This window comes from Nannobrachium achirus, assembly GCF_963921795.1.
Source record: "Nannobrachium achirus genome assembly, chromosome: 12".
NCBI lineage: Eukaryota > Metazoa > Chordata > Actinopteri > Myctophiformes > Myctophidae > Nannobrachium > Nannobrachium achirus.
Genome location: NC_137832.1, coordinates 57,391,760 through 57,403,777, shown reverse-complemented (window position 1 = coordinate 57,403,777; position 12,018 = coordinate 57,391,760). Strand labels below are relative to the sequence as shown.

Below are 12,018 nucleotides of genomic sequence, written 5' to 3'. Positions count from 1 at the left end.
ACCGTTGTACTAATGAAACATAACTCCGGCCACGCACCGCTGTACTAATGAAACATAACTCCGGCCACGCGCCGTTGTACTAATGAAACATAACTCCGGCCACGCACCGTTGTACTAATGAAACATAACTCCCGCCACGCACCGTTGTACTAATGAAACATAACTCCGGCCACGCACCGCTGTACTAATGAAACATAACTTCGGCCACGCACCGTTGTACTAATGAAACATAACTCCGGCCATGCACCGTTGTACTAATGAAACATAACTCCGGCCACGCACCGTTGTACTAATGAATCATAACTCCGGCCACGCACCGTTGTACTAATGAAACATAACTACGGCCACACACCGTTGTACTAATGAAACATAACTCCGGCCACGCACCGTTGTACTAATGAAACATAACTCCGGCCACATACCGTTGTACTCGGTCAAAGTTCATCCTCAACGGGACAGGGTTGAAGACAGGGCCAGTCCACGACACAAAAAGGTGGGAGCGCTTCAACGCTCCAAAAACATACAACTTTGAAACTTGAAGATAAAAGGTTTCTGCCTACAGTGACAATATACAAGGTGCCTTGTGCCATCAAAATAACATTGTATAAATATCATTGATTACAACGCTGTCCTTAAATGATCCTCACAAGTATAGTGATACAGGTGTGTGTGTGTGTGTGCGTGTGTGTGCAGGCCGCAGTCTGTCGTGTGTAGGTGAGACCATCGCGGACACGGAGGACGTCGACAAGTCCCCCAAGCGGAAGCGGCGCGTTCGTCGTGCTCAGGGCCCAGAGACGTCCGAGCTGGAGTGAAATCACAGGTCTGTATGGATAGGGATCTCTGCATTTATTTGGGTATTTAGTTATTTACCACGTATTTAACAATGTATCCGTTTTCCGGAATCAATGGGGGTAAATGTATTGTTATCAAATTATTGTCTTAGGAATGCGACAAAAAACAAAAACAAATATTGAACTCAAGTCGCCATTTGGGGGTGAACTACTCCTTTAACACGGCAGCTAAATGGGTGCCTTGTAGATCTGCTAGTTTTGCTACTTCTGTATGGAGCAGGGCATCATCAAGAGAAGCATTTACGGAAACAAAAACAAACCTAGAAAAAGGTTTCCTCTGAGTCAGGTCAGGTAGGTTATTGTTGGCCAGCGACGTTGATGGAATGACTATTCATATACCGGTATGAACATGAGACTATCGAGATTTTGTGTAACGATTTGTGTGATGCTTGGCCTTCTGGTGGCGCTATAATAAGACAATGTTGTACTGCGAATGTGCGTGCAAAGTTTCACGGCAATCAGACGCTCCGTTCATTATTTGAGGCATGTTGTTCGAAACGGAGCACTCCTGCAAACTATCAAAGCCAATCTTTGCCAGTCAGGATGGAATCTGAAAAACCTGTTTCGTTTAATGACTAAAGAGATGTTTTGTACCGATTTGCGTGACTTCTGGACAAAATCTGTAGGAGTAATATGAATTAAATATATTTGTTTTTCCAGAACTTGGCCTCCTGGTGGCGCTATAACAAGCCGATCTGAAAAAATCTGGGCAAAGGTTCTGCTCTAGCATCCAGGTTGTGTGCATGCACAGTTCTGCTGTGATCGGCCCTGCGGTGCCGGAGATTAGCTGGTCGCACGCAGACACACGTACATATGCGGCCGGACGGACGGAAAAGTTGAAATATGGAGATACAAGGTTTTTCCCCCCGACGGTGTCTACTCCAGTCATGTGTATTTGGGTGCATTTGATTTCAGTCAGTGTGGATTTCATGTCTTGTTGTCGTTAACATTCAGGGTTGGAGTCCAACAACGTGTCTGTTTGACAAACGCATCTTGCGCTTGGAAATATTGGAAGTACAAACTTGTCGAATCAGTTGATTAAACACACTTGTAAGTAGCTTTGATGTCGTGTTGTAACAACTATCGTTCACACAGTGTTGTGTCTGCTAGATTAATGCTGTTATGTTATTAGATTATTGGTTCCATGCTCAACCATTATGAGCGTCTGAGGCTCCATGCATGCACAGCAGCCATATTGGAAAGAAACTGGGCCTCTTCCTTACTTCCTTCACAGGTTTTATCAATGCTGCTAATTAAGGTTGTGTTCCATTTTGGTCAAACAGAGTCACCGGCATGTTGGCTCACTGGAAACACTCTGCTACACCAGTGGGTCTCAATTTGATTTGTGAAGTCCAGGTACCCTTGTGGTTCCTTGGGAGGGTTCCAAATGGTCCCTTACAGGTGTGTAACTCTGAGAGTGCACAATGGAACCAAATGGACCCTTGCGGGTTGCGGGCATTTGTGCACATTTTTAGGTGATAAACTTATCACCTTAAAGTTGAGGTGATAGCTCTTCACCTCCAACTCTGATAAGCCCTTTAGAGTTAGGGGTGTCCTTGAAATTAAAAAGTTTGATAACCACTGTGTTACACTAAAGGGAACGGTATCATTGGTAAAGACCTGTGATATCTCCAATATATATATCTTTTTTGTTGTTGTTTTATCCCACAATTTTCTCTGCTCTCCCTCTGCCAACCTGGAGAGACAACAGGCTGACCTCATGCTTCCTTCTATGCATGAGGAGTCCAAGTTGCTTCTTTTCACCTGACGGGGGTGTTTCCCCGGTTGGACGTAGCGCGTGGAAGGAACACGTTATTCCAACCAGTTCCTTTCCCATCCATCAGGCGCCCCGGCTGGCCAGGGGGAGGCAGTATAGAGACCAGGATTACTGCATGTTTTTTATGGGGGGCACCTACCCTAGGAGACACGAGGAGAACATGCAAACTCCACACAGAAAAGCCCCCAGCACCCACAGCGTCCCCGGCAGGAATCGAACCAAGGACATTCTAGCTGTGAGGCCGACTGCGCCACTGTGCCCCCTTTGTTCGCTTTTTGAAGCACAAGTATACGTATATAAGTTCTGTGAAGTGAAGGAGAAGACAACTAAATGTATGTTTTGTAATAATAATCACAATCTACAAAGTAACCAAAGTTTGCAAATAAATGCAGCGGAGTAAAAGTACAATATTTGTATCTGAGATGTAGTGGAGTAGAAGTAAAAGTATTGGAAATCAGAAATACTCAAGTAAAGTACAAATGCCTCAAAATTGTACTGAAGTACAGTACTTAGGTAAATGTATTTAGTTACTTTACACCACTGACACGCGCGTGCACCCGCTCCGTCCAACAGGGCTGTGGTTCTGTTTTGAATGGAAAGCAAAAACTGACCTATTGTCCCTCTGCCTCTATACCGGTACCTCTATTTCAGTGTCTGTCCGTCCGTCTCCCTATATATCGATGAGTCATCGTCAGTGTGATTAAAGTCAACTTTACCGCTTGGCTGCTGAATGTCTTACACACACACACACACACACACACACACACACACACACACACACACACACACACACACACACACACAAACACACAAACACACGCACGCACGCAACCCAAAACAAGACACACAGCCAAGGCAACAGTGTTGTCCTGGAGAGGTGCCTAGTCATTCTCATCATGCCAGATATTCTCCCCAGCACAATGTGAAAACAATTTTAGAAAAGCTCTGTTTGCATGCCGTGCGCTGCCATCCCCATCCCAGCCCTTCCGCTGTGGATCTGTGAGGAAACACAACCTGACACGCTTTTCTCACGGCCAGCGCGGTGGCGGAAACAGTACTCACACTCTTTACTTAAGTAAAAGTATCAATACTGCATTGTAGATGTACTCTGTTACAAGTGAAAGTCTGGGATTCAAAATGTACGTGAGAATGAAAGTGTTGGCATCAAAATGTACTTAAACCAAAAGTAAAAGTACAAAATGTTTGAAAATAGCAGATCTACAAGCTCACAACTCTTCACATCGCGACTCGTCGTGAGCTTGTAGATCGGCTATTTTCAAATAGCCTAGGTATAAAATAGGGCTAAAAGGGTTTATGTATGTTTTTTTTTAATACTATAGCCTAATTTATATGTGCAAAGTAACTACTAGTAGCTAAAGTTTACAAATAAATGTTGTGGAGTAAAAGTGCACTATTCTGCTCCGACATGTAGTGGAGTAGAAGTAAAAGTATTGGAAATTGGAAATATATAAGTATATAATAAGTATATAATAAGTACAAATACCTCAAAATTGTTACTTTACACCAGTGTTTCTCAAATGGGGGTACGTGTACCCCTAGGGGTACACAGAGGTACTGCAAGGAACAGGACTTTTGATGTAAATCTTGCTGTAGTCAGGGGAAGGGGGTAATTGGCTTCGGAAATCAGTATAAGGGGGGACTCCAGCCAAAAAAGATTGAGAACCACTGCTTTACACCACTGGCCAGCGGTGGAGAAAGAAAGTACCAGTGATCATTGATCACAGCAGGATTTCATTTGGTTTTAGTCGTAGTCTTTTGAATTGAATTCCATTACTTTTAGTCACATTGTAGTCATCTTGAAATGTTTTACTTTTTAGTCTTTTTTAGTTGACTAAATATCATATGATTTTAGTCGATTAAATCCACACCACAGTATATTATTGTAGATATTATTGCTAAATATTTTGCCAGGCTTTGAAGGCGTCGTGATGTCTGATTTATACTCGGCTGTTTGCCAAAAATAGCTGATCTACAAGCTCACAAGGCGTCGTGGTCCTGCGGACGTCTTGTGAGCTTGTAGATCTGCTATTTCCAGAGTGCAACACCCGCGGTCCCACGCTCAACTAAGCCTAAAATTACTTGTCTTTTAGTTCTACTGGATCTCTTCTCCTCTATAGTCCCTCCCTAACATGTCGTTTTTATTTGTCCGTACACAATTGTCCGTATATTTAGTCTTAGTTTTTCGTCATCGTAGCTTTTGTTTTTTATTTTGTTTTCGTCAGTGCAAAAAGGCAGTCGACCGCCATCCGTCGTCAACGCTTCGGTCGACAAAATGAACACTGTTTGAGTTAAAGGACAACTCCTCCCTAAATCACTTCTAGGCTCATTTTCCTACTTACATTGATCCAAAAAGACTGTCCATGGGGTCTATTAGGCAGAAATGCCCCTGTTGTCCAGTTTCCCCAGGAGAACACAGCAGCTGTCCTAGCACACTTTCACACTATTTGTTGTTATCAAAAGTGATTTTCTTTTTCATGAATGTGTTACTAATTGTCATTATAAACACATCCATGCCTTGGTTGTCCCACACAAGCCACCACAATCTCATAAATAAAGTTTTGGGGTGAGCATTCGGCACAAGTGCCAATCAAAGTGACTGCACTGGCCAATCACAGGGCATCTTTTCCAGGACTTGGCAAAACACATAAAAGCATAACATCTATTTAGCGGAGTGTGATGGCTTGTGTGGGACAACGATGATATGGATGTGTTTGTAATGACAACTAGTACTACATTCATGAAAAATAAAAACACTTTTGACCACAACAAATACTGTAAAAGTGATAGACTTACAAGCTCCACTCTATGCTATGAGAGCTGCTGGGTTCTGCTGGGGAAACTGGACAACAGGTGCTTTTCTGCCTAATAGACCCCATGGACAGTCTTTTTGGATCAATATAAGTAGGAAAATGAACCTAGAAGTGATTTAGGGAGGAGTTGTCCTTTAATGTTTTCTGTATGTCAAAGTTGGACTGACATCGTGTTGAGAACATATGTATGCAGACACTCCAGACAGTAGGATGAAAGCGAGTTATGATTTAGTGCCAGGCCCGGATCAACGCCCCTCAGGGCCGTTAAACTGCTGTATAAGAAATATATAATTCACACAGGGCCCTGCGGGCCAGGGGGCTTAAGCACCTCTTCCATGAATAATCTGGCACTGCTTACTTTAGCAGTGCATTTACTCAAGTACTGTACTTAAGTACAATTTAGTACTTTTGAGTTTTAGTTTTTTTTATATTAAGGGAGTATTTCCAATTAATCTCAGAGGCAAATATTGGCAAAACCTCCACCGGCTGTCAGTCACGTCACGTCACGCCACGTCACGTCACGTCACACTTTTCCCCTTCTCATATCTCCGTCACCGTTGCCCCTATCCATGCCAAACTTGCACACACAATTCTTGGCTGCCAAACCACAACCTCCACCCCTCATTTCTCACATGTCCCTCTTCTAGCGCCACCATGAGGCCGATTCTTGCAAGACACATTTTTGGACACTGCTCCTACAGATTTTGCCCTAAAATCCCGCAAAGCGGTACACAGTATCTCTAAAGTCATCTCATCAACATGGATATGTCCCATTTCCCATATTCCCTCCTGATTGGCTACCATTGCCTTCTAAAGTTTGTGTATGCGACCTGGCGGTCGCTTATCTCCCGATTAGGGAGTCTTACTGGTAACTAAAGTTTTCAAATAATTGTAGTTGAGTAAAAGTACATTTTTTGCAAATTATAAAAAATATTATAGCCTTGTGGTGGACAGGGACAGATTAACATATCATTTTCGTGCTCCGACCACCATGCCCTGTACATGTTGTCTCTTTCCTCTCTTTTCATCATGTCCAAAAATGTTACTTTTCAGGATTCAAAATTCAAAAGTAGCAGATCGACAAGCTCAACGCTTGCAGGTGAGACTTTTGATACTTTTAGTGCAGTGGTTCTCAAAGTGGATTTCATGGGCTCTCTAGTTCTTTTATGGGGGTCTAAATTGACCCTAAAGCCTCTATCGGAGTCCAGGAGCTATTCACTTCACCGCGTTGTTGTTTTCTAGCTATCACCTAAAAATACATAACAAAGCCTAGGTGATAGCTAGGAAACTACAACGCGGTGAAGTGAATAGCTCTTCACCCTGGACTCTGTTAGAGGCTTTACAAGTCTGTAACTCTGACAGTGTACAAATGTGTACCCTGTCAGAGTTAAGGGGAGACCTTCAAATTTCAAAGTTTGAGAACCACTGCTTTAGTGTGACGCTTCCGATTTAGGGAGTCTTACTGGTTTCAGTACAAAATGTGAGTACTTTTTCCACCGCTGCTGTTTAGTTTAGATTTACTGTTTTCTTTTCTTTTTTTTCCCCTTTTTCTTTACATATCTACTGCATAGTACTGTGTTCTATTTGTCTGTCATTCAATGTTATATGAGATACTTAAATGGTTTCCTGTTGAAATAAGCTTAGTCTTTTCATGGATCTCCTTTTAGTAGACCTTGTACCAGTGAACTGTACCGTCATGAATCTGTACATTTTCCTATGCAAACTTCTAATAAAGCCTTCAATCAATCAATCAATCAATCAATCAAGTTTAACATGGACTTACAGTACCTTCAAGCAGACAAGTCCTCACACCCTCCTGGTGTCTCCCCCAACTTGACTGCTCTGAGCCCTTATGTCTTGTGGTTTTACATGTATTGTACAGTACTATACTGTAAATGTCAATGTATATTGTTGCTGTCGGGTCTCGGGACAATAACCTCTTATGTCCATATTTTAACTTTTTTTGGGGGTCCTTGACATGAAAAGGTTTGAGAACCACTGCTTTAAGCGATTACACTGCTCCCTCTGCACTCTAAAGCGCCTTACCACAGGGCACGATAACTAGAAAGATATAGCTATATCGTGCCATCCACTTGACTATAGAACAATTTTTAAACTATACTTTTTATAGCTATAGTATTAATTATAGTGCTCATTGTGAATGGCCCTTAATTCATGCACAACTATACTGTATGTCACCTTGCTCGCGTTCACGCTGCATTCCGATCTCACACTCGAGAGTGAGTCGCCCTTGGAAAGAGAGCGCCTGCTAAATGCCTACATTTCCACGCATACGAAGCGAGAAGCGTCCCAGGCAGTCACAGGGCGGCGGTGACACCATCGTATTTAGGGTGTGGGCCACTCGTCGTCCCCAAGTAGCTGTTAATCTCCAGTCACTCTCTGTATGGTTTCACACAGAGCCGGCCCTTGGCAGTCGCAGTCTAATCTGAGGGCGAAGTGGAGAAGAAATTGCTTCCATACTTCGGGGGTCTGGTTTCCCCCCGCCACTGGCCTCAGCACTCATTAACACCACCAACGCCACCACCAGTCACGGTTAAGTTCCTCCCGGAAGTCTGGAGTTTTTGTCACTAAAACCGCCAGCTATAACCCGGGCGCGTGCATATTATAACAAAGGCTGAGAGGGCTCTGAAAGTGTGGTCTGGGTCCACAGCTGGTCCCACCCAGACAATTTTGTTAATGGATAGAAATCTGTTTAACAAATCTGTGGAAACCTCATATATCCCAAACTGTAACTTTTCACGTTTCAATTCAAATATAGCAGATCGATAAGTTTAAAATAACATTACGTACTTTTGAAACTGTAGGATACCAGGTAAGCAATGTACCTCGCAAGCATATAAATCTAATCACAGTCTTAAACATCTGTGGTCGAGGGGGGGAAAAAAATCACATAAATCTGGTCGTTTTTGTCTTTAGCAGAGTCCCTTCCTCTCAAGTCATGTTTTTGTGAATTCCCCTGCGGTGTCTGCATCGTATAATCCACTCCAGAATGAGTTATATTTTGTTTTGATGTTTTTTGCTTTTTTTTTTTTTTTTTTTTACATTATCGCCCTACTTTGTTGGCCAAGAAATTAAATTTTGAAATTGAAAAGTGCATGTTTTTTTTTATATATAAATAGGCCTACTGAACCAACTGCGTGTGACTAAATAATAACTACATTTGGTCCATGCGGAACACAGACCCATTTCCTGAAAGGTAACTGCTTTTGACCTGCAAGATATCCTCCCGACAGCGATACCGTGTCTATGCTCTCACGTTAAGTTCATAAAGTGCCTCGAGGAGCATGACTGACATCATCTCATGGCTACCATTTCATCAGCACCCCCTTTTTTATGTTGTTTGTCCCAAACTTCCTGAAGGGTATCTTCTAGATGGATCCTAATAGGATTATGTTCTCTGGTATCGTCTCGCCTCGCGCCCTTTGCTGCCAGTTGGAGGTCTTGGGGTCAGTAAACGTAATGAGCAGACCTGTTAGGACCGGCGTTGCCAGATATTGCGAGAGAAACACGCGGCACAGGTCTAGGAAAGGATGCCCAAAAGGAAACCATCAGTTTCCAGGGGGTCCCAAGGTTAAATGTGTTAATATAACATCAACGTCAATTTCACCAATTTAACCCTATATAAATTACATTTGAAAATAGCACATCACAGATCTACAAGCTGACAATGTCAGCTTGTAGAAGCAGGCCCAAGTCACCTTTTGTCAGCTTTCTGATTGGTCCCTGACTGACTAGTCTCGCGTGGCCAGACGGTTGCCTCCGCGATTTGGTCAAATGCTCCCAGCATACAGTCTGGCAAGCAGAAAGATAAAAATGAGTGCGAGATGAAAGCGGAAGTGAAGCCCCCACGTCACTTCCGTTTCAGTCTCACATCGCACACATTTATCATTATATAAATAAAAATCACACTTGTGTGAACTGAGCGGTGGTGTGTGTGTGTGTGTGTGTGGTTGTGTGTGTGTGTGTGTGTGTGTGTGTGTGTGTGTGTGTGTGTGTGTGTGCAACAGCGCCCCTCCCTTAACATGTGTGGTCAGAAAAGGTTACTGCAGGCTACAGACAGACAGACAGACAGACACGGAGACAGACAGACAGACAGACAGACAGACAGACAGACAGACAGACAGACAGACCCACACACACGGCCACGTATAGGAGCGTTGTGACCACCGCTCAAAAATCATATAAGCATGTTTAGCTTGCTGCTTAGCAGAAATTACATTTTAAAATATATTTTCTTGAACGGTAATGCCGTTTCCATTACTCGCCGTTAGGGAGCTGCTGTTCCAGACTCTATATAGCATTCAGAGATTGTGGAATAGTTGTCTGGCTACGCGAGACTACTGACTGACCAACCAGCAGGCTCTTTCTGCCTTGTCCCGCCCTTGTTCCGCCTTCTTCATGTTGAATTAGCTAAAACGTCATTTAAAAACATGCCCAGTCGCTATACTGCACCTGAGAGAATCCTTTTTACTGAAACCAAGTTTAAAATGAGAATTGAATACACAAAATAAAAATAAGAAGCAACTGAATTTCAATGGTAGTAGAAGGAGAGAAATGACTTTTGTCCCACCAAGACACAGCAACCAATGGGTGCGAAGAGGGGCGGGACAACGGGTGGGACTTGACAAAGTGTGAATTAAGCAACTACACTTAAGAAACGAGCACAGAAACCACAACCCGCACCTACCGATATCTACAAGCGACCGAAGTGGCTTATAACAAGCAGACATGGCAGCACTGGAGTAGACCTGTAGACGTATGGAGATGCTCTGTGCTTGAACCTGCCTCAACCCCTCCCCCATGCTGAGTGCCTTCTGAGGTGTGATGATCATACCTCACTGTCTTGTGCAGGCACACAGTGGACGGCTGTTGTTTGGATAATCCTAACCTCGCGTTCCCAGGCTTACTCATCTGCGAAGAGAAAAGCCTGGGCACGACATGAGGCAGAGAGTGGTTGGAAAGGTGGGACTTCCACCTTGTGGATTTCCCCGTAAGTTGTCTTTTTTTCACAGTGCGGTGTTTCTGCAATCGTATTCCCCGCTGGGAAAAAGAAATCTGCTCTACCTCTCCGGCTCCTTCGGTTGCGCTCGCAATAAACACTTTTTTTTCTTCAAAAATGCTCTTGATAGACCTAACAAGAGCAAGTTGAGGTTCTGAATTGGCATCCGGGGAGTGTGTGTGCACAGTTTGGCAGCGACCGGGCCGACACACGGAGAGACACACCGACAGACGGGCAAAAACATAGTCTCACCAGGCCTTTGGCCTGGCGGAGACAATGAAAAAGTAATGGAAAGTTTTCATATGATTGTAGTGGAGTAAAAGTAAATATTTGTCTCTGAGATGTAGTGGAAAAGAAGTAAAAATGATATTGATCCCAAATTACTGTCCATGTGGTCTATTAGGCAGAAATGCCCCCCCTGTACTGGCCGATCACAGTGAGTCTTTTCCGGGACTTGGCAAAAAAAAACATAACATCCTAACATCTGTTTAGCAGAATGTGGTGGCTTGTTTGCGCACTTTGCGGCAATGATGGCATGGATGCATGTGTAATGACATCTAATAAGTGATTGATAAAAGAAACACTCTTGACCACAACAAATAGTGTAAAAGTGATAGGCTTATAGGCTCCACTCTAAAGGGAAACACACACCGGACGTGGGCGGCTGCACAGCGTCGCATTGCGGTATTGATGCGCGCGTGCCACACGGAAACACCAACTGGATGCCGCGCGCTGCCGGCACTTGCGGTATCTACGAGTGGACCCCCCCCGGACTGATGTAAAGATAGCCTCCAGTTTGACCATTCTTAGAACTCGCCCGGGTGCCACGTCCCGCTGCGTGTTATGATACACACCTTACACATCCCCTGATGAACGACGGGTGGTCAGCAGGATAATCCGCCCAGCTATGTAATCCTCATAAGAATGTCACACGTTCTCTCCCCTATAGGTCCTCCTCGCCGTGCATCCCCCAGGTTTAGAACCACGCCGTCGGGCATGGACGGACGGACACTGCACAAAGAGACATTTCCGAAGGACGATTGGCCATGGACGATTGACCGAGCCAAACGGCATCCTCTGCGTGAAGTGGGGTGGAAGAAACGTGATACACGAGCCTACAGTAAGGTTGTTTCGGTATTACGACCGCCCCAACTGTTGAGGGGCGATGTCGGGTGTAAACCCCATATGTCCGAAACTGTTACTTTTCAGGATTCAAATTCCAAAAGCATCAAAGGTAGCAGGTCTGCACGCTCGAAGCATGTCGCTTCGAGCTTGCGGATCTTGCTATTTTTTATGCTTTTGTGTAACCTACTAGTATGATCAAATTGGGTGTTTATTTAAGAAGAAAAAAACAAACGCACAAAATGTTAAAATACTGTATGGAGATAAGAGGTTTCGTTAGTCCTGAAAAGTAACAGTTTTGGACACAACAGAGGTTTCCACCCGACAGAGACGATAAGGAAGCATCGTGTGAAGTTCTTCCAGTCAATGGGACTTTGATGAAGACTCGTTCCTGCTTTGTTCTGGGATCTCTCATGC

General features: G+C 44.0%; 1 protein-coding gene across 1 annotated transcript in view; it reads left to right on the top strand.

Moving 5' to 3' along the window:
* LOC308295111 (DNA repair protein XRCC4-like) overlaps positions 1 to 11,732 on the top strand; it is an 89,127-nt gene extending 77,395 nt beyond the window's left edge. Inside the window, exons 8-9 of the mRNA XM_080738079.1 lie at positions 694 to 820; positions 11,429 to 11,732. Of these exons, the coding sequence (XP_080594205.1) occupies positions 694 to 812 (119 nt within the window). The 3' untranslated portion in view covers positions 813 to 820; positions 11,429 to 11,732. The remainder of the gene's footprint in view (positions 1 to 693; positions 821 to 11,428) is intronic.
* The last annotated feature ends 286 nt before the right edge of the window (positions 11,733 to 12,018 follow it).